General features: G+C 54.0%; 1 protein-coding gene across 6 annotated transcripts; it reads left to right on the top strand.

The window, feature by feature from the left end:
• Msi1 (musashi RNA binding protein 1) lies at positions 1-25,595 on the top strand. Of its 6 annotated transcripts, none has more exons than XM_057763885.1 (15): positions 1-167; positions 338-378; positions 955-1,036; positions 1,138-1,222; positions 4,102-4,143; positions 5,656-5,748; positions 8,959-9,007; positions 10,989-11,071; positions 11,915-12,032; positions 16,506-16,586; positions 18,300-18,356; positions 20,813-20,881; positions 21,561-21,715; positions 22,123-22,186; positions 23,883-25,595. In XM_057763885.1, the coding sequence occupies exons 1-14, from the start codon at positions 109-111 to the stop codon at positions 22,162-22,164; spliced, it is 1,056 nt and encodes a 351-aa protein (XP_057619868.1). In that variant the 5' UTR covers positions 1-108; the 3' UTR covers positions 22,165-22,186; positions 23,883-25,595. The 6 variants fall into 6 exon arrangements, with proteins under 6 accessions (XP_057619868.1, XP_057619867.1, XP_057619870.1 ...); XM_057763884.1 differs by having other exon boundaries at positions 21,528-21,715; XM_057763887.1 differs by lacking the exon at positions 18,300-18,356.
• The last annotated feature ends 354 nt before the right edge of the window (positions 25,596-25,949 follow it).

Raw genomic sequence — 25,949 nt, 5'->3', positions numbered from 1 at the left:
GGGCAGCATGGCCTGTCCGTCCGGCCCCCTTCGCCGCGCTCCTCATCTGCCCCGCGCCGAGCGCCGCCGCCGCCGCCGCTCCGCTGCCCGCGCCGCCCGCGGCTCCCGATGGAGACTGACGCGCCCCAGCCCGGCCTCGCCTCCCCGGACTCGCCGCACGACCCCTGGTACGGTCCGGCCCGGCCCGGCCCGGCCTGCCCAGCCCACGTCCGCCCCGGCCCCGCCAACATGGCCGATCCGGGTCGGGCCGGGGCCTCCCCGGGGCCCGAGCCCGCGCCCCCTGCTCCCTGGCGCCCGGCGCTCACGCGGGCCCTTTGTGTCTCTGCTCCTCCCGCAGCAAGATGTTCATCGGAGGACTCAGTTGGCAGACCACGCAGGGTGAGCCAGCCCGGGGAGCACCCGCCGGCCCCGCACCGCCACCCTGCACCCCTTGCGGCGCCCCAGCCCCGGACGCCCCTGCCCGGCCCTGCGCCCTGCTGACCCCGGGCGCCCTCGTGCCCTCTTCCGCGCCCCGCCCCGGGGACCCCGAGAGCGCAGCACGCTTGGCGAGCGCGCACGGCCCGGCTCGGGTTGGGGAGCAGTTGAGGGGGGGTTCAGGGGGCATCGGGGGGGCGGGCTGGGCCCCCGGGACCCGCCAGCGGCAGCTCCAACTCCGCTCGCACCTGCGGCTCAAACTTTTGTAAGGCGGCTCCCGGAGCGGCGGGAACCCAACCAGAGCGGTCCCCCACTCCAGCCCGGCCCGGCCCTTGCCTCCCCGAGGCCCCGGTGGGCGCCAGGAAGGCTCCACGGGAACCCTCGGCGAGTGCAGGGGTGTGGGGGGGCGGCAGTAGAGAGAGCGCGCAGCTTGGCGCGGGGGCGGCAGGGCCACGCTGGGGTCACCGGGGGCAAAGGACGGGGGAGGAGGGGGAAGGGCTCCGGGCCTGGGCTGGTCCGAAGGCGGGTGTGTGGTTACAGAAGGGCTGCGCGAATACTTCGGCCAGTTCGGGGAGGTGAAGGAGTGTCTGGTGATGCGGGACCCCCTGACCAAAAGATCCAGGTGAGTCTCTGAAACCTCCCCTTGCCGCTGGGCTCGCCCCTTCCACCGCGGCCACTCGCTGCCCTTGTAACCATCTGCTTCTCCCTCACTACGCGGCGCAGGGGTTTCGGCTTCGTCACTTTCATGGACCAGGCGGGGGTGGATAAAGTGCTGGCGCAGTCGCGGCACGAGCTGGACTCCAAAACAGTGAGTGGCCCTCGGGGTTTCGGGGGTCCTTTGGGAGTGGGAGGTTGCCGGAGGAGAGCGAATCAGGACTCTCTCCAGGGAACAGTTGGATAGGGCTCTGGAGGAGAAAGGGAGCTTTCTGAGAACGAGAGCTGTCATACTCTGAAACTTTGTCAGAGTTGGGGGCAGAGGAAGGAAAGAAAAAAAAAAATCCCAGGCCAGGCCTGGGATAAGATGCCACACACACCCAGTCAGAAATTGGCGAGGGAAGTAGCAACTACTACCTTTGCCTGTGAGTGCTAATCTTGATACCTTAGGGTTTGGGGTCGAGCTAGGTCCCTCTCCTACCCCAGATTGAGTGAGTCAGGGCTGCAGTGACCCACGGTGGCTTCTCTGAAATCTAACTACAGTTTGACTCTGTGACACCCCCTTTTCCATCCCAGACCAATGGTAAAGCATCACAGAGCCCCCTCCCTTTCTCCTTCCCTCCTTCCCGGACTTTGGTCAATGAGCTCCTGGCTTTGTGTAGAAGACATGCACCTTCTTTGCCTTTACAGGGGATTTATGAGCACGGAGTTAGCTTGCATGGAAAAAAGAAAAGCCCTTCTGAAGACTAGATCTTAGGAGAAGCTGCTTGTTTGGCATTCAAACTCCTGGAACATTTTGCTTCTTTCCCGCTGCTCCCCAGTGTCTTGGACCCTGCAGGGGGCGCTGGCGGAGGCCAGCTCAGGGGTTCCACAAGGAAAAGGAGAAAATCAGAGGAAGGCTTACTTGGTGATGGGGGGTGACTGTCTGCCAGGGGACCGGGACAGTGTGACCTCTCTCCACACTCCCCCACTCTTCCCCAGCCCTGGGCCTCCCTGCTTGGGCCAGTTACTGGCTCCTGTTTACCTGCAACAATAGCTGGTTGTGCCCAAGAATTTGTTAAATTACCGTCTGTCCCCAGCTCATCTTATCTCTGCCCAGTGGCTCCCACTCCTGCCCGCAGTAATGAGCAAATGAGGCCAGGCCTCGACTTTGCCTACTCTGAAAGGATCTTCTTGGCTCAGCCCGAGTGACCCAGGCTGGGAAAGGAGAGACAGTGGCCTATTGTTTTTGGTGATTATCTGCCATCAAGTTGCCTGTTCTCCTACCATCCCCTGTCCTCAGAATGCACTGGTGGCTTCTGCTGCTCTCAGGAAGCTGAGTGATGGGGTTGGGGCTGGGGGCTGGAGGAGTGCAAGATGGATAAGGGAAGCGGGGTGGATTGTGAGATGGGTATCCTTAGGAGATGGAGACTGGCAACCGCAAGGGCTTTGTCTGTGTTTAGCATCTCTGGGCTGGGGAAGGGGGCGGGAAGCAGTCTATTTTGGGTGCTGACTTTCACCTTTTGTTTACTTGTTGGGTTTTATTTATGTTGTCAACCGTGAGTCAGAGTGGAGGTGGTGTTTGTATGTGTGTGTTGGGGATTTGGTGCATGCATGTGGTCTGGGGAGTACGGCTTGGGTACTGTCTTTCAGTCACAGTCTGTGCACTGAGGTATGTAGGTAGTTGGCTGGGGAGGCTGTGTCTGGGAGAAATAAAAAGCTGAGAATGTCCGCAGAGGTATGACAGCAGAACTTCAGATGGGCAGTGTGTGGTTTTGATTTCCCCTAGAGATCCCAGAACCTTTGCTAGAGGAGGGGCCAGTGCCCTCGTGTAGGTTCTGAGACCTGTCTCTGGGTAGATTCCAGTAGGGGAGCTGGCAGAATTCTGCTTACTGGTTCATGCCATGGAGGCAGAGGGACGCTTGGGGCCAGTTGTCTAGAATGAGGCCGAGTTTTGAATGGAAGTAACTTTGGGAAAAGATAGATCTTGCCTGTGATTGGCTGGTAACTTCTAAATGATGTCCGTCCATGTGAGCGACAAGAAATTGGCATGACCAAGCCTCATAGGTCCTGTCTTGGTCACAGAATGTTGTGTTCTGTTTCTTACGGTCTGTCAGCATGGCTTGAGCACCCAGGAGTAGTGCCCAGGTGCATCCTGCTCTCGTTCCCTCTCTTGTTCACAGCCAAGGGCAAAGGTGGCCTTCTGGTAATGGCACCTTTGTTTGTGCACCGAAGGGAGGTTCACAGAGGGCCGCTTTTACCCTTTATCTCATTTGGCCCCCACCCCCTGCAGCTGCCCTCAGCAGGAGTGGGTGTGAATGTCCCCACTTCGCAGATGAGGGAACTGAGGCAGGTGATGCTTCCCAGATCACAGGTTTGGCCTGCAGCCCAAGGTGTCTAAGTCCGAGTCCGTGCCCTTTTGCACCACTAAAGACTGCGACCCGCCTCACCTGGGGCCTCTGCACTGTCAGGAGCTGTTGGTGTCCAGTCTTGTGGAGGACTTGTCAGAGGTGGAGGTAGTGAGGAAAAGGAACTTACTCCATTCCTGGATGGTCTGGACTCTCCTGTCTTGTCCTCTCCTGGTGGACAACCGCTGTTTGCAGAGTCAGAATTACACACATCACGGAGGCAGTAGTAGGTCATGATGCTGACTCTGTTGTGGAGTTGGTTCGGGGAGGCTTCAGTGTGTCTGATGCTTGGTGAAGTAGGACTTGCTTGGCTCAAATTATTATTTTTTTTCTGTGAGCTAGACACCGTGTCACGTGCTCGGTGTGCGTTATCTGAAGTAATCTGCGGGTGACCCTTTGTGATAGGTATTAGTTTGTCCATTTAGCAGGTAAGCTTGACTTTGACGCTCTGCGAAGTTAAATACAAGGTCATAGGTAGAAAGTGCCACCCATGGGATTTGAACTCAGCATGTTTTCCTGCCCAAAGCTATTGTGATTATTCTTCTGTGTCCTGGAAATTAAAGACTGTGTGGCTACCTAAGACTGTATGCGATACCCAAGACCCCTTACATGCCCCCTTATATGTCCCCTTACATGTCTCTTACAGATTGATCCCAAGGTGGCCTTTCCTCGGCGAGCACAACCTAAGGTAGGTGTGCAGATATGTGTGTATGTGGGAGGGGTCGGTGTTGGGAAAGCTCTTTATCCGGGGCAATTCTGGATGCTGGTTTTCCCAGCATTCACTGCTGTGGCACATGAGCCTGGAACCTCTGTTTGGAGTGTTTCTGGAAGGTGCTGGGGTGAGGAGATAGGATGCCTGTGTTGTATAGAATGAAGACACGGGCATCTTTCCACCCGTGTACTGGGGTGGGCAGCGAATAGGCTGACACGTGTTGGGAAAGAGGAAGGTCATGTTGTTGTCCTGTATTTGAAGCCAATGCAGTTTGGACCCTGGGTGTGATTCTAGCCTCATAGATCAGTCTCTGGATTCTGAGTCTTGGAGGGGTGAACACGGGCTGGGCTTCTAGCCTTGGATGAGAGAAGAGTGTGCCTCTGGCTTCGAGTTACCCTCCTGTCTCTGGTTTAAGGTGTGTTGTGCTTTTGGAAGGGAAGGGAGGAGGACCCTCCAGGTCCGTCACCTGTTGGTTTTAACTTGAGCATCGGGGCCTCTCAAGGGTTTTCTTCTAGAGTGAGGGGTGGGAATTCCGAGCAGTTGAGCAAAAGCACTCAAAACCCGTGATGTGTGGCAAGGACCTTGGATTTGATTCCAACGTCATGGCCGTTGACCAGATCTTAGTTTTTAAGCCGTTGGCTTATGGGGATGGGAAGAAAGGCCAAGTGCAGTACAGGGAATCTGGACATCCTGAGTTTGCTGAGATGGTCCGAGTACTGGATGGTCCTTCTCTCAGATGTCTCATTTCCCCCTTTGTGGCAACTAAGGTGCTCTGAGATTCTGGACCTTGAATTCCATCAAGGTTGCCAGCTCCTGCTGGGGCAGAGGGAAAGAAACAAGTTTGAGAAGACAGAAAGGGGCATCTCTGGAAAGGGTCCAGCAGAGGGTCTGAAAGCAATTATGGAGCAGGTATTCGAAGGAAGCCACACCAGGGAGCACACGGTCAGAACTGGGTTAATTCCATTAAGCAGTTTGGTGACAGAAGGTGCCTTAGTGTTAGGATGGGGCCTCGGATTAGCCATGCGCTCCTGGGGTAATTAGGACCATGTGTTCTTCCTAAAACAGGACTGGGGCCACGGGGCTGCTGGAGGTTAGGTTGAGAGGAAGGTTGATGAACATGTCGATGTTAAGTTTGGTGACACCCTGTGGTGGCTTTGGTGTCTCCCAGGATGATTGGTGCTAGGCAGTGGGTCTGGACTCTTGGCAAACCCCTCTTCCTTGTATAGCTCCTTAGGGAAGGCGTTTTCCATATGCAGACCCCAGGGAGGGAGGCACACTCAAGCCAGCCAGGGTGTGGGGTATACAGCTGCTTATGACAGGCCTAGAGGCAGGACTCCAAGGGGGAGCTTGGAAGGGGGCCTTGGAGAAGCTGGGGCCACAGTGAGCTTGTCAGCTGGTATCCTGGCAGGGGGATCCCCCCAGCCCCTGCTGGTGGCAGTAGGCCACAGGACTCAGGTGCCCACTTTCTCTTTCCTTCCCCCCGAACAGATGGTCACTCGAACGAAGAAGATCTTTGTGGGGGGGCTGTCGGTGAGCACCACCGTAGAGGACGTCAAGCAGTATTTTGAGCAGTTTGGAAAGGTAGGTCTTCACGGGGGTGCTTTGTGGGAGCTGGGAAGGCACCAGAGAGTAGATCAGGCCAGTTGGGGGTGGCAGTCAGGTCATCCCAGGTCCTGCAACAGGCAAAGGAGGGCCTGGCCCTCCCGCAGGTGAGGCGAGACCAAGTCATAGTTTGGGTTCCCTACCCGTCTGTGGGCCGCAGACTCTGGTCCTCTCCGGGAGAAGGAGCCGCATGGTAGTCTCTTTCCTCACCCTTCCTCTGTATTTTTCTCCTGCTTCTCTTCACTCTCCCAAGGGAGGAGGTGCTCCTGTAGCCAGTTCAATCCAGTCCACCCACCCACCTTGGCCTCCTGGGAGCTTGCACCTGTCCAGGCCACAGGCAGCTGCACCTTCCGTCCCCCACCCCTTCCTGGGAAGGACGATAAGACGGCAATAAATAAGAATCCTTATTGCATTGGGTACCCTGCTTACCCAGGTGGGGAGCTGGGGATGACTGCTGATCCCTTAGGTATTGGAACTGAAGAAAACATCCTAAAGTCTGCTCTGGCTCAGGTAGATACTAGCTCTCTGCTCTTGGGTGGTTGAGATTTCATTTCTGGGCTTTGGAAGAGGTAGGCTGAGGAAAGGAGGCGTGGTACCACTAAGACAATAAAGGTACATCCCTAGAAACTTCAAGGTTCCTTGGGGAAATGCCAGAGTGGTCTGTCTGAAGCGCAGGGGTGAAGGAAGGCTGCCTGCTTGGGTGTTTCAGGTGAGATAGGACCCAGGTTGGGTTCCTTGTTCTCATCATGGCCTGTGAATTAATTCCCCAGCAGGCCAAGCTGAACCAGGCTTGGGAGATAGACAGTGAGCTGTGGCTGGGTGGGGGGTCTGCAGGCCAGAGGATGCTGATGTGTTGGGGCCAGAGGCCTTGGCTCAGGCGCCTCCTTAGGGACCTGGGTCCAAGATGCAGGGCAGGCAGAGCTTGGGCCCCAGAGGGAAGGGCGCTCCTGGGAAGCTGCAGGCCCGGCTCGACTCCGGCGGGGTGTCTTTGTGTCTGAGCACCGAGCATTAGAGCCCGCACTAATCTGATCCAGCAGCTGTGATTGGAGGCCGCCTGCCCCCGGGGCCGGCGTTGCCATGGCAACCGGGCCCCAGGAGAAGCCGTCAGCGGCCGCGTCTTTTGTTCGGGCCTAAATCGGCGTTGGCATGTGAAACCGGCCCGGGGAGGCCAGGGGGAGCTGGAGAATAGGCTGCCAGGGAGCGAGGGGACAGCCGGGAATGCCAAGGGCCCCGCGGCTGGGGGGCCACCCCCCCTCGCCTGAATCGAGGGGCCGCCACCGAGGGGGGAACAATGGTCAGCCGCCATGGCTGCCACTCAGGCTTAGCCGCCGCCGAACTTGGCGGCTCCCACTGGTCAGCAGGCCTCGGTTGCCTCCCCTCCCCCCTCCGGAGCCCCCCTGCCCCCAGGTTCCCATGGAGACCAAAGCCTATTAAGGACACTGGGCTGGTAGCCTCCCTCCCCTCAGCCAGCCCCAGGAGGGGGACACCACCGGTGTGGGGGTACCCTGGACCCCCAGCCACTTTCCTCAGGGTGCCTATCCCGGCCTCCTCAATCCCACTGCCTCAGTGGGGGTCTGTTCAGCTAAGCCCAGTTTGAAGGGCATTAGAGACCAAGGATACTGAGTTTGGAAGGTTGGGTGGAAGAGGGACCGGAAGGACTGGATTTGACCTGAATCAGTTTGTGGGTCAGGCAAGAAACTCAAAGCTGCAGGATTAAGGAGGAAGGGTGTGGCGGTTTTTTTTCTGTTCATTCATTCATCCATTCAAAAAAATAATTAATTGAGCACAAATCAAGATGCTCGGTAGAATAGTGATGTCGATTATAACTGATGCAGCTGTCCCGGTGGGACCTTGGAGTCACCCCCCTGTGTTGGGACTGTGGGCAAATCCCTCCATAATAAAGATAATAACAGCTGCTACTTACCAAGTGCACCCCAAACCCCAGCTCCTGGAAGTTGAGTATTCTTTGTACTTGTACGTCTAACTCCTCTAAGAAATAGTGTCTACTAATACCCATTTTACAGACTGAGGGATCAAAGCCATAGGAAGCCAGGGATGCCCAGCCAGCAGGCAGCATCCGGGATGCCAGCTCATGCCTGCCCTACTGAAAGTTTCTGCTTCCATCAGACCCTCATGTGTTTCCATTTTCCAGTGCTTGAGCTGGGGGAGAGATGTACTGAGCCTCAAGGTCGGCTTGACTGCCAATCTGGGGTTAGACCTACAAATGTGGTCACCGACTGGGGAGTGGAGACGGCCGCAGGAAGCCGACCTTTCGCTGCCGCTGCCGAGCTGCTCCAGAATCCCCACTGTCTCCTTGTTCAGGGGGGATTTGCTTCCCTCTGGGAAAAACCAGAGGCTTGGTCTAGGTTGACCCCTAAGAAGAGCTTCCGGGTTCTCTAAGGAGGCCCACCCCACTTCTGGGTCTGCACTTCCTGCTTTAACGAGGCATGAGAGGCTTCTTTTAAGACAGATGAAGGGCCTGGAGTGGGGTGAGGGTAGGCTGTGTCTCCTAGACTCAGGACTTTGCTCTGCTGTTAGGAGTCAGAGGTAGGCCCAGAAGGAAGCGTGCAGTGCTGGCAGAGGGAGGAGAGGTGAGCAGCTATTGTTGGGGTTCCGGAGAGGGTAGCTGATGGTGACCCTCCTCCTCGCTCACCTCTCCCCCTCCCCCAGCCAGTGCAAGGCCTGCAGCTCAGGCAGTGAACCTCTACTTGCTTTAATTACAGCCTCTAGCTAAAGGAAACCTCAATTAGAGAACAGAGGTCGCAGAAGGAGTCTGGCTGCTGGCCTTTCCAAAAAGGGAAGAGGCTTTGGTTTTCCCACCTCATAATCTTGCTCCCCCTTATTTCTTTCTCTGGTATCTACTTTGTGCCTTTTCCTCCCTGGTGTGGAGCAGGACTTGCTGTGTGACCTTGGGTAGGCATCTTGGCCTCTCCCAACCCATTTCCTTTAGCTCTCCAGTGGGGATGAGCCAGCGCAGGCCATGTCGGGATGATCGAAGCTGAGTGTCAGGCATACACTTGGAGTCTAATAAATACAAGGCTGACCTGTTGAGAATCTGACAGTTGACTCTGTTGTGCTGTGATGTCTAGGATGCTGTGCCCTGTAGATAAAGCCTGGAGGAGACAAGAGGGGTGTAGGTTTGGGGAGCCCCTGGTGTCTGTGGGTCTAACACAGCAGGCTGTGTTTCAGGTGGATGATGCCATGCTGATGTTTGACAAAACCACCAACAGGCACAGAGGTGAGTGTGGCCCCTCCCCCTTCCCAGGCTGGGCTGGGGGTGGGGTGGGGCTGTGGTCAGCCAGGGGGCTGCAGGTCACAGCTGCCCTTTCATGTTGCCTCCTGACACCCTATCCCTGCGGATCCAAGTCCTCTCCAGGGCCTGGCCTCACAGAAGGCTTTTGTCCTCCTCTTTCCTGCACCGGAAACTTTGCCAACTGCAGACACACACCAGGAGCTGAGGACACCCCGACAGTACCCTGTACCCCGCTTTGGCCAGTGTCTGCTCCTGGTAACCAGAGCCAAGGCCATAGTGCCCCTGGGTCAGGTTGACTCCAGCCTCAGGCAGTTTGCTCCACCACTGCCCCTACCCTAAGCCAAGGCCAGATCCCTGAGTCCCCTTGGTCCTGAACCTGGTCACATCTAGGCCTCTCTGCTGTGTCCTGCCTGGTGATCTCCCAGGAGTCTTGCCTTCTGAGAAATCTCAGCCCAGCCCTTGGTGGAGTCCCTGAAGAGGTGGCAGGGCAGTTTCCCCAGTGGCTTCAGGGCTTTTAGCTTCTTTGGGCAGAGTAGTGTGGGCTCTGAGTGTGTAATGGGTATGGTGAAGGGTATGGTGTGCCTGGTATGTCAGTGCCCGAGAGAGGGGTTTGCACGGACGCCTACATGTTCACTGTAGAAAGGTTTGGGCTTGTGCGACTGAGGGAGATAAAACGGTGTTAGGTATAAGGTCATCCCTGTATTTCTATGGAGTTTTGCATTTTGGGGTTCAAGCAACCTCAGTTTAAAAAGACTCCGCCCCTCCCCAAAATGATACCTAAAAGTGCTGAGACTATAGCCCAGTGCTAACAGATGCAAAAGCCTGGTCCTGTCCTCAGCACTGAACACACACAGCATACACTTACACAGACACACACACACACGGCATACACTTACACAGACACACACACACACGGCATACACTTACACAGACACACACACACGGCACACACTTACATACGCGGCATACACTTACACACACACACACGGCATACACTTACACACACACACACACCCCAACCTCTGTTACGTCTGTACTGAGCACAGATGTTTTTCTTGCCACTATTCTTTGAACCATAGAGTAATGGAATTCATGGAGAACCCATGTTGTGCTGGGCAGTAGAAGTAGGATTGGAAGTTCACTGAAGGGCAAACATGGATTCTAAGCAAATGTGCCGTTCTGTATAAAGGACTTGAGCACGGCATAGATTTGGGCTCAGGGCGGGCAGCTGGAATTCTTAGCCCTCTGATTCCAAAGGATGACTGTATTTCCTCCCTCCCCCTCTCTGTCTGTCTGTCTGTCTGTCTGTCTGTCTGTCTGTCTGTCTGTTCGAGACAGGGTTTCTCTGTGTAGTCCTGACTGTTCTGGAACTCCCTTTGTAGACCAGGCTGGCCTCAAACTCAGTGAGATCTGCTACCTCTGCCTCCCAAGTACTAGGATTGAAGGTGTGTGCCAACACCACCTGGCAGGATGATTGTGTTTTCATGGTGGTTCTACCATTTTAAAAAAAATACTCATTTTATTTATGTATGTGTATGTTGTGTGTCTGTGTAAGTGTATGCCGTGTGTGTGTGTGTGTGTGTGTCTGTGTCCTCAGGGCCTGCGGGAGTTACAGGCAGTTGTGAGCATCCCTATGGGAGTGTAGGGGGAACTGAACTCGGCTGCTCTGGAAGAGCAGCGAGTGCCCTTAGCTACTAAGCTGTTCTTCCAGGCCCAGTGCTACCCTTTCTAACTTGGCTGTGTGACCTTGGACAAGTTAGTTCACCTCTCTGAGCCTTGGCTTGTTCATCTGTAATTTGGGCCTTGAAGCCTTGACTCAGCCAGTAGTTGAGGTGCTCTTAGGCTGTGGGCAGAGCCTTTCATTAACTCTCAGACACTTGCCCGCAAGAGATGAGCTGTGGTATACGTGTGGCATGGGGCTGGGTGTTGACCATGAGCCCTGTTCTGACCCTGCCCTCGCCTCTAGGGTTCGGGTTTGTCACGTTCGAGAGTGAGGACATCGTAGAGAAAGTTTGCGAGATCCACTTCCATGAAATCAACAACAAAATGGTGAGCTGGGACTGGATGTAGGTCGGGGGTCGGGGGTCGGAGATGGGGACTCCAGCTCTGGGGCCCTGAAAGTGGGCAGGGGTGAGGCTCTCCCGGGAGTCAGCAGAGCCTGTTCTCCTGTACCCTTGAGGATGCAAACAGGAAGTCAATGTGATGACAGCGTCTGTAATTGCAACCTCCTGGAGAAGGGCGAGAGAACTGTCACAAGTTCAAGGCCAGCCTGGTCTACATAGCAAGTTGCAAGCTAGCCAGAGCTACACAATAAGACTGCCTCAAAACAAATAAATAAGAAAACAAATAAATAAATACATTTAATTAAAACTAAAAGTAAATTGCCGGGTGGTGGTGGTGCATGCTTTTAATCTCAGCACTCGGGAGGCAGAGGCAGGCGGATCTCTGTGAGTTCAAGGCCAGCTTGGTCTACAAGAGCTAGTTCCAGGATAGACCCCAAAGCTACAGAGAAACATTGTCTCAAAAAACCAAAAACCAGAGCCAGGCGGTGGTGGCGCACGCCTTTAATCCCAGCACTGGGGAGGCAGAGGCAGGCGGATCTCTGGGAGTTCGAGGCCAGCCTGGTCTACAAGAGCTAGTTCCAGGACAGGCTCCAAAACCACAGAGAAACCCTGTCTCGAAAAACCAAAAAAACCAAAAACCAAAACAAAACTAAAAGTAAGTCAAATAGGAATCACAGTACATGTTCCCTGTATGTCTGATGTGAGCGTTCAGTGAACGAACTAGTGTATGTAAAGTCCTTTAGACACAGTAAGCACTCCGTGATAATGAAACAGTGATAAAGAGGCTCGCCAGCCCACAGGAAGCGCTGACCATTGGGCTTCATTGCAGGTGGAATGCAAGAAAGCTCAGCCAAAGGAGGTGATGTCCCCGACAGGCTCAGCCCGGGGCAGGTCTCGAGTCATGCCCTACGGAATGGACGCCTTCATGCTGGGCATCGGCATGCTGGGTACGTGCTGGGCCTGCACTTGTGGCTTCTTCTTGCCTAGAATCATTCCTGGGGCTCTTGGGGGGCTGTGTGGGTGTGGCTTCTCCTCTGTGGTCTGCCCTCCTGAGTCAAGGCAAAACTGCTTCTCATAGCCTGACAGTTTGGTGTGGAGCACTGCCCTCTTGTGGTAGCTCCAGCATAGTCCAGCCGCTCCGTATTATTTGGTCCTCTGCCCATTCACCCAGACTCCGACCCACTGGGATATCTGTATTCATCCCGTACTGATTGCCTGTGCGTGCCATTCCCTCTGCCAGGAGTTCCAGCAGTGACTTCCCTGAGATTTGTGGTCTGTCAGGGAAAACAAATAAGTAGGGAGACAGACAAATTCAGGGTGAAGTATAGGGTACCAGGAGGGTGTGCTCATAGGGAATTGGACCGACACTCTGGAGAAGCAGAAGCTGTGCGAGAGTTACAGAGTCTGCACGGTGGGTGGGTACCAGTTGTGGGAGGTCGAGAAGAGAAAGGGAAGAGTGTCCCAGACACAGGGAGCGGCATTCCAGAGGCATGAGGAGGCTGCCTCTTCTTACTCAGCTGTTGTTACAGTGGGTTTCGAGGGGCAGGGTCTGCCCTCGTAGGGCTGTGTTTCAAGTGAGAGGGAGGAGTGTCTCCATAGAGTGACTGGAGGCCTCGGGAGGCTCAAGAAGGCTCCTAAAGTGTCATGGGCGTCAGGGAGGCTCCCTGGACTAGGTGATGGAAGTGGCCATGAGCCTTGAAAATCAGACAGGCTCAGTTGCACTTTGAAAAGCATCCAGGAAGCCTAGTGGTGGTGATGCACACCTTTAATCCCAGTACTTGGGAGGCAGAGGTGGGCGGATCTCTGAGTGAGGCTAGTCTGGACTACAAAGCAAGTTCTAGGATAGCCAGGGCTACACAGAGAAACCCTGTCGCAAAAAACCAAAAAAGAAAACAAAAGTACCCAAGGGATTAGGGAGAAGGCCCAGTGGTTAAGAGCACTGCTGCTCTTCCGGAGGACCCAGGTTCAATTCCCACCACCCGTATGGCAGCTCACAACTGTTTGTAATTCTAGTTCCAGAGGATCCGACTTCCTCTTCTGGCCTCCACAGCACTGTACATATGTAGTACATGGACACACATGCAAGCCAAATACTCATTCACATAAAAGAAGAATAAAATTTGCATTTTTCTTTAAATTAAAAAAAAGGTGAATCTCAAGAAAGAAAGGCGCCTAGATCTTAAGTGTTATATGTGTTCAGCCCTTAGGAAGCACGTGTTGGGGGCGGGCACACATGGGCACACACACACACACACACACACAACGGTAAATAGGGGCTGGAGAGCTAGCTCAGCAGTCAAGAGCATTTCCTGTTCTTGTTGGAAATTCCTGGGTTTCATTCTGAGCAGCCACAGCTCCCTGCACCTCCAGTTCCAGGGGATACTGCCATTTTTCATCCTGGCAAGTAGGTGGCGCACATGTAGCAGGCATACACACAACCACATCAAGTAATAATCATAAAATTAAAATATTAAAAAGAAGAACATGCAGCCAGGGGTGGTGAATGCCTATAACCCTGGGCTGCTGAGGCTGTGTGTGTGTGTGTGTGTGTGTGTAAGTAGCATTTCCTAAAGAAGCAGAAGCAGGTGGAGCTCTGGGTTAGTGGCCAGCCTGGTCTACATAGTGAGACCCCGACGCAGAAGCATCAACAAGGACTGGAAAGATGACTGTGGTTAAGAGCACACTGCTCCTACAGAGGACTTGAGTTTGGCTCCCAGCACCCATCTCCAGCAGCTCCTGGGTCTGGCTCCAGGAGACCTGACCCTTCTTGTAGCCTCTGTGGAGACCTACGGGCTCTTCACACATTCACAGTGTATAGCCATAATATAACAATAAATCTTTAAGGGTCTGGGCTTGGTGGTGCATGCTTTTAATCTCAGCACTTGGGAGGCAGAGGTAGGTAGATCTGAGCCTCAGGCCAGCTTGGTCTACATAGTGAATTCCAGGACAGACAGTTACATAGTGAGACTCTGTCTCAGAATTCAAAATTAAGCAAACAAAAATAAATACTACTACTACTACTACTAATAGTAACAGTAATAAATCATGAAAAGAAGGGCAACTCTGGCTGTTTTGAAACTTGCTCTGTAGACCAGGCTGTGTCTACTTACTGTGTGGATCAGGCTGGCTTTAAACTCGCAGAAATCCGCCTGCGTCTGTTTCTGAGGGCTTTAGAGCGCTTTAATTCTTAAAAGTGTTGTTATTATAGTGTGTGTGTTCGAGCGCGTGAGTGCGCGTGCAGCATGGCACACCTGTGGAGATCAGAGGATATTTTCATTCAGTTCTCGCCTTCCTCCTTCAGGGGGTTCTGGAAACTTAAACTCAGATCATCAGGCCTGCTTAGCATGTGCTTTACCCTCTGAGCCATCCTGTGACTCCAACTTTTTATTTAATGTATGATTGTGTGTATATGAGAGCAGGTGCACACAGGCAACAGGGCACCCGTGGGGTCGGAGGACAACTTTCGGAAGTCAGTTCTCCCCACAGTGGACCCGGATTGTCAGGGGTAGGGCCGAGTGCTCTTACCCGCTGACCTGCCCTTCCCACCTCACCTCATGGTGTGGTTGTCAGCGTTAGAATTCTATACTGGTGAACTATTTCCATCCAGTGTACTATTTTCTACTACTGTTAGATGACCAAATTGTTGCCAGATTGTTTGTTTTAGACAGGGTCTCACTTTGTAACCCTGGCTGTCCTGGACCAGGCTGGATTCACAGAGATCCATCTCCTCTGCCTCAAGGGCTGGAATTAAAGGAATGTGCCACCATACCTGGCTCTTCTATTCTATTCTATTATTTATTTTTGTTTATTTGAGACAGGGGTTCTCTATATAGCCCTGGCAGTCCTGGGACTCATTCTGTAGACCAGGCTGGCCTCGAATTCACAGAGATCCTCCTGCCTCTGCCTCCGTGGGATTAAAGGTGTGCACCACCACCTCCAGGCTTTATTTTATTTTATTTAAAATTTCTTGCCGGGAGGTGGTGGCGCACGCCTTTAATCCCAGCACTCGGGAGGCAGAGGCAGGCGGATCTCTGTGAGTTCGAGACCAGCCTGGTCTACAAGAGCTAGTTCCAGGACAGGCTCCAAAGCCACAGAGAAACCCTGTCTCGAAAAACCAAAAAAAAAAAAAAAATTTCTTGAGATGGACCCACGTTGTCCAGGAGAGTCTAGGACTCATGGAGTAGCCAAGGATGACCTTGAACTCCCGAGGTGACTGGCAGGTGTGCACTTTGTCAGGTTGTGTTGTTTTTACTCGGCAAGCATTCTGCTATGTGGGCTGTATCCCCATCCCCAGGATTGTTCTAGCAGCCCTTGGCCCTCCCTGACAGGATCTGGGCTGGAATGAGGCGTTTCACCGTTTCCTCACCCTCATCCTGCACTGTGAGAAACGCCTTTGCTATCTGTTTGTTGTTTTTGGCTTAAGTGTTCATAAGCTGCTTTACCCTCATTTCCAACACTAAAATGTAAAAAACAAACCAACAAAAAAAAAACGCTGAAATGAGTAGTTTGACCGGACACTGGCTCAGTGGATCGAGGGTCTGCTGTGCAGTTGTGGTGAAGTTCATATCCCTAGGACCCCCATGAAAGTTAGTCACAGCCACGTCTGTCACCTCTGTGCTGGGGATTCGCCAGTGACCCGGTCTAGGCAATCAGCTAGCTCTAGGCTCGGCGAGAGCCCCTGCATCAAGATAAAAATAAGGCAGAGAGTAATGGGAAAGGACAGTCGGCATCAGGCCCTGAGAACATGCGTGAGTACACACCCGTACACTGCTCACACCGCGCACGTGAAACTTAAAAGCCAAAGCGATAAAAGAAGTGGGGTTGGTGGTGAAGAACCTGGGAGCTAATCAGGTCTGAGTTTGAATTCCGGTGCTCCATTATTACTGAGAGAGGTGTTTTCTCTGGGGTTGTGGGCTGTTGGCCCTTAAGACACACGAGATGACCAGTAGAAACTGCAGCCTCTGGGCAGAAAGCTGCGAGTGGGGCGGCCCGGCTGACACTAGCTCGGAGGCTCATGGGAAATGGCACCGGCAGGGATGACGGTGCTGCAAAGGCCCTGCGCTGAGCTCTGCAAACTCTAAAAGTCAGTGTGGCTGGAGAGGCGGGACGAAGCCGAGGGTGGGAAGGTGGGGGCTGAAGTGGGAAGGAGTCGGGGAACAGGGTTGCGTGTTCTTGGTCAGTGTCGCCTGTCTGTGCCTCGGTTTCCATGCCTGTACACGGAGGCTCCTTGCAATCTCACCCTGTTACGGTACTCGCAAGGTTTAATGAGATAATAAAATGTACACCGTGCTGAGCACGAGAGTCGGCGCACCGAAGGCTTTTGGGAAACAGGACTATCTGTGACAAGGTGAAGGAAGACTATGAGCAGCTGTGCCCCAGCTGTGGGCAAGGCATCTCATGCTGCCCCCTTGTCCCCTCAGGTTACCCAGGTTTCCAAGCCACGACCTACGCCAGCCGGAGTTACACAGGCCTTGCCCCTGGTTACACCTACCAGTTCCCAGGTAAGTCCTGCTGGGTGACCCCCTACCACTAGCATGTCCCCAGTTCCCAGGCAGTGTTAACCCTCAGGGTGGTGGTGTCTGGGGTGCATGGCTAGGGGATTACCTGCTGGAGGCTTGGAAGGAAGGGCGTGTCTGAGGAAGGAAGTCCTCTACCCTCCTTCTTTAACCCCTCCAGGAGTTGAGAGTTGGGGCACCTCGTGTGCACTGCATGGTACAGTTCTCGCCCAGCCATCCATTCTCTCTGTCTTCTGCCTTTCTCCAATCCTGACCCGACTCCAGGATTGCCACTTCTACCAAAGACAGCACTGGGTGTAGTGGGGGCTTCCTGCAGGGCCAGTGTGAGTCAGGCCTTCACCAGTGACTTAAAGTGCTGTCTGGAGCCCTTACTGGGTCGCACAGCCTGAGAGCCTACAAGCTGAACCTTAAAGCTGAAGTAATGGCTGTCCTCATTTGTAGTTCAGCATAAAGAGAACACTAGACCTGTTATTTAAACTGAAGTTTCAACAAAATTCTGGGTCGCCCTGTTATTATTTAATATTGTTTTCCTTTAAGCCTCGAATCATTCCCAGGCCCTTATTTATTTATGAGCGCTGGGAATGGGCTTGGGACCTCACACATGCTAGGCCAGTCCTCTAGGAGAGCCGTATCCCTCAATGTTGTTCATTTATCTTTGAAACAGAGCCTCCTGTAGCCTAGGCTGCCTCAAATTCACCATGTAACCATGTCCATTCTTGAGTGCTATGACCACAGGTCAGGCACCCAGCCAACTGAACCACAGCCCAAGCCCCCCACCAGACTGGGAAGTGAACCCGTGGCCTTAAGAGTGTTAGACAAGTGCTCTCCCACTGAGCTGCGGCCCAGTTCATCTGGGTCTTACTTACCCGAGGGGTCCCTAAGCACTTATATCCTCTGCCCTTCGGCTGCTTAACTCGGAGCCCTTAGTACACATGTCCGACCCTCTCAGGAATCCCATTTTATAGACAAGGAAGCCTACTGCTCAGGGAGGGCTGAGAGCTGCTGCAAAGACCCAGCTGGGACGTGGTGTCACTAGGAGCTTACCCACTGAAGAGCACCGCTGTTCTAGAGGGCACAGGTTCGATTCCTAGCCCCACGTGGTGACTTGCAGTTGCAGGGCCCTAAGACCCTGCTCTGAGCTCCAAGGGCACTCCAAGTGGCATGCCTGCGCACTGTAGGCAAAACCCTCCTACACACAAAGGAAATCCCTTTTGTTTTTTGAGGCAGGGTTTCTCTGTGTAGTCCTGGCTGTTCTGGAACTTGCTCTATCGACCAGGCTGGCCTTGAACTCACAGAGATCTGCCTGCCTTCCGAGTGCTGTGATTAAAGGTGCGCGCCACCACCGCTGGGCTAACGTAAATAAATCTTAAAACAAAAACAGTAGAGTGCTCGTCAGGCCTGGGGAAAGACCTGGGTCCAGCTGTCAGCACCAAAGATCACGAATCCTAGTGCTGGCGCTGCCTTGTGCCCAGGTTTGAGCGGCACCTCCGGCTTTGTTCTCTTCCCTTCCTCCTCTCTTCTGTGTCACCGCTCTGCCTCTGCCTACTGAGACTGCGCCCTCATTTCCATTTCCAGTTCTCGAGTCCCATGCATGGTCTGTCCCCTCGCCCATGGTCCCTCTGGGTGCATTCCTTCCCCCTTGGCCGTGCCAGAGGGGCTCCCTTACTTCTTCTTAAGCTGTTTTACGTTTCATTTTAGAATTCCGTGTAGAGCGGACCCCTCTCCCGAGCGCCCCAGTCCTCCCCGAGCTTACAGGTCAGTGGCTCGGATTTTGTACATCTCATAGGCCACGTGGGGAAAAAGAGAAAGGGAGAGGGACCTTCCCGGGTAAAGCTGAAGGGACCCTTTCCTCCTGCCCGCCAGCCCCATGGCACACTGTACTTGGGCACTGGCCAGTTGGTTCAGCCACATGGCCCTCAAGGGTGGGGCGTGAGGCCAAGTGAAGCAGATGGAGGTAAAGTCACTCAATCATCCATTTGGCAAATATTTATCTAGCGCCTCCCATGTGCCAGGCACCATAGAGGCTCTGGTACCCAGTGGTGAACAGGCTAGGGTCACAAACTTGGAGCACAGCGGGCTCTGGGGACTTTGTACAGGGAACTGGGCATGCCTGTACTCAGTGCCAGCCCACCTTTGAGGGGCTCCAGATCCAATTCTCACGTCTCATCTCTCCTGAGAAGCCAGAACCCCCAGCTTTACTCTCGTACGATTTTTTCAATCCTTATTCTGTCATGGTAACGCTTCTCAGTTCATCAAGATCTGAGGGTCAAGCGACACGCGTCTGATGATTCCTTCTGACTCCAGGGATGTCCATGGGTTACCTCTGGGGGAATGAGGTCAGAGTCTTTGGCCATAAGGGCGAAACTGAGCTGTGAGGCTGGGGCAAGGCTGAGTGGGATAGAGCGCACATGAGGTGTGCCGTGAGGGTTTCTCTGTCTAGCCCGCTTCTCTCCCATCCTCCCTGCAGACTCTGCCGCCAGCCTGACTATATGTGGGGCACTGCTTCAGATCTTCCTTCCAAGGGGTGCTCAAGGGTCTGTCAGAATGGGAATAGGAGAAGAAAGATTCGGAGCAAAGGAAGGGGGGGAGGGGACGAGATAGTGACTGCCGCGAACAGAGTGCCCCGGCACGAGGGCGTCCTGTCCCCTCACGTAAGAAGACCTCTGTGTGAGGACCTACTGTGTGCAGCATGTACCACCAGGCCGGGGGGGGGGGCAAGAAGGACCAAGACTGCCCAGGTTCTGCTCTTACTGATTGTGCGGGCCAGCAAGGATAGCTAATATTTATTATGCCAAGAATAATTCTTTACACTGTGATAAGCTCTCGGTGAGGTTAGCTACTTAGAGTTTGCTTTGTGAAGGGTTAGGACCAAGACCTCAGTGCCCAGTGTCTACTCTGTAAGCCTGAGTCAGGGAATGCCAACGCTGAAGGTGTCTTGGCAGGGGAGGGCATGGGTTCTGGCCTCTGTAACTCTTGGGAATGTGATTTCTGAACTTTCCTCTTGGCTTGGAACAAAGAGATTTGGGTATTTCTCTTATGTGTTCAGTACATATTTATTGTGCTGACCCTGGGCCAGGCACTGGGGACACACACAAGTGAGTAGATAAGGCCCCTGCCTTTCCAAGAGCTGGCATGTTCATAGAGACGGATGGATTAATGAAGTAAGCGAAGTTCCATGGGAAGATAAAGACACAGCTGTGCGGAATGCGGTGGGAAGATAGGGGGAAGGGCAGGGACAAAGTCCCAGTGAGAAGAAGCCAGTAGGTGCTCCTTTGCAGAAAGGTGAATCCAGAACTCAGGAACCACAGTCGTTGGGTTTGAATCCCCTGCACAATGACTTTGTTAAAGATTTTCAGGGGATGGACTGGGGACTGTTTATCTGGTAGACTGCTTGCCTTGTATGAACAAAGACCCAGCATCAGTTCCCAGTACCGTATAGACCAGTAATGATGGCACACGCCTGTAACCCCAGTACTTGGGAGATAGAAGCAGGAGAATCAGAAGTGAGTCTGGGATAACAAGGCCATGTCTCAAAAAACCAAAAAGAAGACGGAAAAAAGGGCAGAGGTCTCTTTTACTGTTTTAGTGCAGACATTTATTAAGTGCCTGTTGTGTACAGAGCTGCAGAGGGAAACAGACGTAGATGAGAAGGGAGGAGAGAGGAAGACAGAAGAGGGGGCTGGGGGACTTGGAGGGGGCACTGGTCATTTTTAGCCTGGTAGTCAGGGAGGCCCTGAGGAGAGTGGGAGGATGCTGGACACAATCACAGAGCTGGGATCCTATCGGCCTGACCCTGTCGGGGGCTCTGCAACTCACAGTCCTCAGCCAGTCCTCCCTTGAAGTAATGGGCCTGGCTTCTGTGCCCTGGGCCAGTTGGTGACTGGCTGGGAAAAGGACCGCAATGTCCTAGTCACTCTGAGCCAGACGGTCACTGTCCCACCGAGGGTCCTGTGGACACAGTGCTACTGCGTCCGCCACAGCAGATCAGGCTACTCGAGTCCATTGTGGAAACCGAGGCTGGGCTGCCCCCTGGGATGTATCAGGTCAGGGCAACAGAATGGCTGTTCACAGTGGCTGTCTGTGCTTTGACCTGGGGGGACACAATGACCCCCTTCTCCAAGCTGGGGCCAGGTGGGAGAAGCTCTTCCAGATGGTAGGGTCCCCTCTCATGCCCTCTTCCTTGTGCTCAGCGCCCACACCTTGTCTTCCAGCTATTCCTCTCACTGCTTATGGTCCCATGGCAGCAGCGGCAGCAGCAGCAGCGGTAGTCCGAGGGACAGGTGAGGCCTTCTGGGAAGGGAGCACTGGAGGGGCTGGAGGAGTCCAGAAGGAAGAGGCTCCCGCTCCAGCCATTGACAAAGGGTTCGTTTATTCAGTCACCCAAGTATTGACTGAGCTGAGGACGTGAGCCAGCCGAGGGTGACACTGGCAGTGTCCCCCAGAGCGTGCTCACTGCGGGATGTCGGGGTGCAGAGGAGCATGCCCTGGGGATGGCTGCTGCGGCTCTTGGGGCATCGGGCCCTAGAGGCCTTGCCAGCTGGTGCTTTAGGGAAGGCCAAGGAAAGGCTTATGGGAGACGGTACAAGAAGGGTTAAGGATTGCTCTAGCTGAGGGAACAGCCAGTTTGCATGGGTCAATTACTGGAACAGGGAGTGGGGAAAATGGAGCTTCAAGCAACAGAGGGACGTAGGCCATCCTTAGACAGTGCACGGGGCTGCAAGATGGAGGAAGACTTGAAGGGGCTCACGGCGAGAGGAGGCTGTCCAGTGGTCAGACAGAACATGGTGGAGGCTGGGGAGGAGGGATTTAGTCGTCTCCAGGGAGGGGCATCTACAGGCCCCGGGCAGGCATGGCAGGAGTTGGGGTGGGTGTGGTGGGGTGGCCGTGGGCATCCGGGCTATCACTGTCTTCTTTCTGGGTTGCCAGGCTCTCACCCCTGGACGATGGCTCCCCCTCCAGGTTCTACTCCCAGTCGTACAGGGGGCTTCCTGGGGACCACAAGCCCCGGCCCCATGGCTGAGCTCTACGGGGCGGCCAACCAGGACTCGGGGGTCAGCAGTTACATCAGCGCCGCCAGCCCCGCCCCCAGCACTGGTTTCGGCCACAGTCTCGGGGTGAGTGGCCAGGCCTGATGGCCTCCACCTCACCCCCCCCCCCCATCCTGGGAGATCTCTGAAATCGGGGGAGGGAGAGGTCTTGTCCATCTTCTGGTGCGAAGTGAGATTGAGGGATGGTGACAGAAGAAAGGGAAGAAGGACAAGAGGGTGTCCCGTGGCACTGCCAGTGGCTCCAGGATGTTGTGCAAATGAGATACCATCTCCTTTCTGTGTACTTAGAGTCCACTCAGGAGTGCCCTAGTTTTAACCAGGGAACTGGCTCTACGAAGGTTCTAGGCCCTGCCTTGCACACGTGCCAGCTAGAAGGATCTATCTCGCCTTAGGGTTCCCACAGGAATGACAGGAGCCTTCAGTTTATCTGAACTTGCCTCAGGATCCTAGGAGTCTAATTCTTGTCTTTTCAGGGTCCTTTGATTGCCACAGCCTTCACCAATGGGTACCACTGAAGCAGGGGAGAGGTGGCAGGAGGTGAGGAGATGGAGAGGAGTGGGGGCGCTGGGAAGCTGATCCTTTGCAATGCTGTTGTGAATGCCAGCCCCATTTCCACTTAACAGTGTGCACAGCCTACTACTGGGGGAGGCAGACCTGGATGCCAGCAGTGGCCAACAGACAGAAGAGAAACCACTTAACCCGCTACAGTCTGATGTAAACTAAGTCAGGCATGGTGGCATATGTCTGTAATCCCTGCACTTGGGAAGCTGAGACAGGAGGATGGCTTTGAGTTCTAGACCGGCAAGGGCTCCAGAGTGAGACTGTCTCAGAAAGAGCTGGAGAGGTAGTTGAGTGGGTAAAGTTCTTCTGAGTTTAGATCACATAAAAGGAGGAAAGCAGCGGCCCTGCCTGGGACCCCCAGCACCGACAGGCAGGTCCCTGAGGTTTGTTAGCCAGCCATTCTAACCAGATGGAGAAGACAGTTGCCATCAACCTCTGGCCGCTACGTGCACATACACGTGGGTATACTTAATGTCCTCACATATGTTATGAATACACATACACTTAACAAGTAAATACACCGTACAACACACGCAGCTACGAAAATAACATAAAAATTAGCCCAGCACTGGGAGACAGAGGTCGGTAGATTATAAGTTCAAAGCCAGCCTCTCTGGAGGCCGTGGTAAGTGGATCTCTGTGAGTTCGAGGTCAACATGGTCTACAGAACGAGCTCCAGGACAGCCAGTGCTACACAGATAAATATTGTCTTCAAAAACAGGGAGAGAGGGAGGGAGAGACAGAGAAACTGATGGAGGAAGAGCATCACAAGCTGGAGGCCAGGTTACAAAAAACCAAATCTTTAAAAAGTGTAAAAATGACTGGTGCGGTCGAGATGGCTCTGGTTATGAGCACACTACCCACGCAGAGGGCCTGCGTTCACATCTCCTGCAGGTCCAGGAGATCAGAGTCAGTGCCCTCTTCTCTCCACAGGCTCCTGCACCCGTGCACACACACACACGCACACACAAGTGATTACTCCACAGGCTCCTGCACTCGTGCACACACGCACACACACACGTGATTACTCCACAGGCTCCTGTACTTGTGCACACACACACAGACACACGTGATTGCGCCACAGGCTCCTGCACACGCACACACAAGTGATTGCTCCACAGGCTCCTGTACTTGTGCACACACACGCACACACAAGTGAGTACTCCACAGGCTCCTGTACTTGTGCACACACACACACACAAGTGATTACTCCACAGGCTCCTGCACTCGTGCACACGCACACACAAGTGATTACTGTTTGAATTTTTGAGACGGTCGTACTGTGGAGTCTTGGCTGGCCTAGCACTTGCTGACCTCAAATTTGCTTACCTCTGCCTGAAGGGCATGTACCACCACGCCCTGCAGTAAACATAGTTAAAAACATAATAGTAAAATAAATCTTTTAAAATGTAAGAATAAAACAAACGAGATACTTCCAAATAGTATACAAGGTGCTATTTTCAGTGGGGTCCAGGTAAGCTTCCCAGGGATCATAACAAGACCTAGCCACTCAAGATCTGGGGAAAGTGCCCGGTACCAACCTGCCATGTAATGGGAAGTGCCAAGTCTGAATAAGTCTGGGCAGGGACTAGGAAGGGGGCGCGCCTATCCTGTGGGCCCCGGAGAGAGTCCGCGGGGGCGCAGTGCCCTGTATCATGCCGTTATCTTTCAGCGCCCCAGCCTGCAGCTGACTGAGGACCAGAGTGAGCCAGCAAGGGGATGGGGACACCTCAGCTGCAGCAGCCCAGCCCCTCCGCTGCAACTCGGACCGCTACTGCCTGTCCCCCAGCCCCTGGGCCCAGCCCCTGCCCTGCTGTCCCCACAAGTCTGGCTCCCCTACTAACCGTCCCTTTTCTGACCTCGCCCCTCCCCAACCTGCCTTTCTCCCTGTTCGCTTTTATTTATTTTGAATTAGCCAGTTGCCCCCCCCCCCCAGATTTCCCCTCTTTGGTCTGCCCCATCCTTCTCTGCTGCGCCTTTTAGGACACCCCAGAAGGCTTTGTATTTGTGCATAGCTAGCGTGAGGGCAGAGGGCGCCTGCTACAGGCCGCAGCCCCGACCCTTGTTTTTTATTCTGGCTTTTCCCTTTTTTGCTCTTTACTTCTTTTTTGTTTTGTTTTGTTTTAAAAGAAACTGTTTTTAAACTATTTCTAGGTTTGTGAATGTGAAGCCCCAGGCCGCAGGGAGCAAGGGGCCAGGTGCCCCCGCCCCCACCAGCTGAGAACAAAGTGTCTATGGGTGTGGGCTCCTGGCCACCTCCCTCCAGCCCTGGAGAGGAGGGTAGAGGGCAGGGCGGCGGGTAGGCCAGGCCGAGCCCCTGGGACCATCCCGTCCTGTGTCCTGTATCATATGTAAATACTGTGAGGTGAAACCCTAGCCCCACCCCTCTCTAAGACCCCTTGGGGTGTGGGCATTGCCTGACCCCACAGGGCAAAGGCCTCCCCTCGTCCCTTGTCTCTGTCCCCTCCTCCTCAGACTTACTGTAAGCTTGCAGACCTCAGCTCTGGCCATAGCAGGCCCACGCTCTCAGGCCTCCTGGGTTCAGGGGCGAGGGGCCAGGGAGGAGGAGGGCTTGCCCAGAGCCGCTGCTGGGAAGGAATTGGCTCTCCAAAGGTCTCTCCTGGCCACTGCTTAGGCGGGATCTTCATGGTTTCTGCTCTGAGCTCCCCACCGTGGGTGGACACGAGGGGCACTTCAGTAAGAAGATGCCAGGGACAGCAAAGGGCTTCTCAGGGAACCCCCACATTCTCACTGAAGTTTCCCATCAGGATAGTCCCACAACCAGCGCCCTTGGTAGCCCCTTACCCTGGAGCCCCTTTCAGAGGATGTGAAGTGAGACCTGGCTGGTGTGGCGGGGCTGAGGCCTACCTGCGTCATCCCCTCTGTGTCCTTCCCCACTCATGTCTGAGCCCCGAACCCTCAAAGCCCCCTTTGGAGAGTTAACTGTCCTTGTGAGGCACTCACTCAACCTATTAGCCCTGAGAACTCAAAGCAATAATCTTTGTCACCAAGATGCGCGGCTGTTTTCGGTGTTTTTTTTTTTTTGTGTGTGTTTTTTTTGTTAAATATTTCCTAATAAAAAAGAAGCTGCATTTTATTGGTTTTTCTTTTCAATTTTCTACACATCTGAGCTGAGCCCCAGGAGACTTAGCTTCCTTTTTTCTTTTTCCCCCATCCCTGGACCTGCTCACCCCACTGGACCTAACCGTGGGTTCAGGGACCTGGAATTCCATTTTCTGATTTGTTTGAATATTTTTTTTTTTTTAAGATGTTACATGGTGTTTTTGAAGCCAGCAAGTTCCACCCTCGGTGTCTCTCCACATCTGTAACTTCTTTTTCCAGGTCTTATTTTGTTTTAAATTCCTAATAAATTATTTGAAAACGGTGCAGAGCTTGAGTCTCCGTGTGTGTCCAATTTGTGGTGCCCTGGGGAGGTGCAAGGTGCATTAGAACTGTACCCCTCTTCTAGGTCAAACTGATGTGGAATAGGACAGAGGAAGCTGGAGTGTTGCTGGGAAGAATGCTTGCCCAGCATGCACAAGGCCCCAAATCCAGTCCCCGGTACTGTAAGAAGATAGAGTGGCAGGGGAAAAAGTGTACCTGTTTAAACTTTAAATAGTGCCAGTGTTTTCACTACGATGCCTCAGGAGCTGCTGGGTGACCTGGAGGGTCACGGTGTTTGCCTCTCAAGCCTGTTAGCCTAACTGATCCCTGAGTCCCACATGGTGGGAGAAGAGAT

The sequence above is a fragment of the Chionomys nivalis genome, chromosome 3 (genome assembly GCF_950005125.1).
Source record: "Chionomys nivalis chromosome 3, mChiNiv1.1, whole genome shotgun sequence".
Taxonomy (NCBI): domain Eukaryota; kingdom Metazoa; phylum Chordata; class Mammalia; order Rodentia; family Cricetidae; genus Chionomys; species Chionomys nivalis.
The sequence above is the reverse complement of the archived record's forward strand: the minus strand, read 5'-3'. Positions and strand labels throughout refer to the sequence as shown.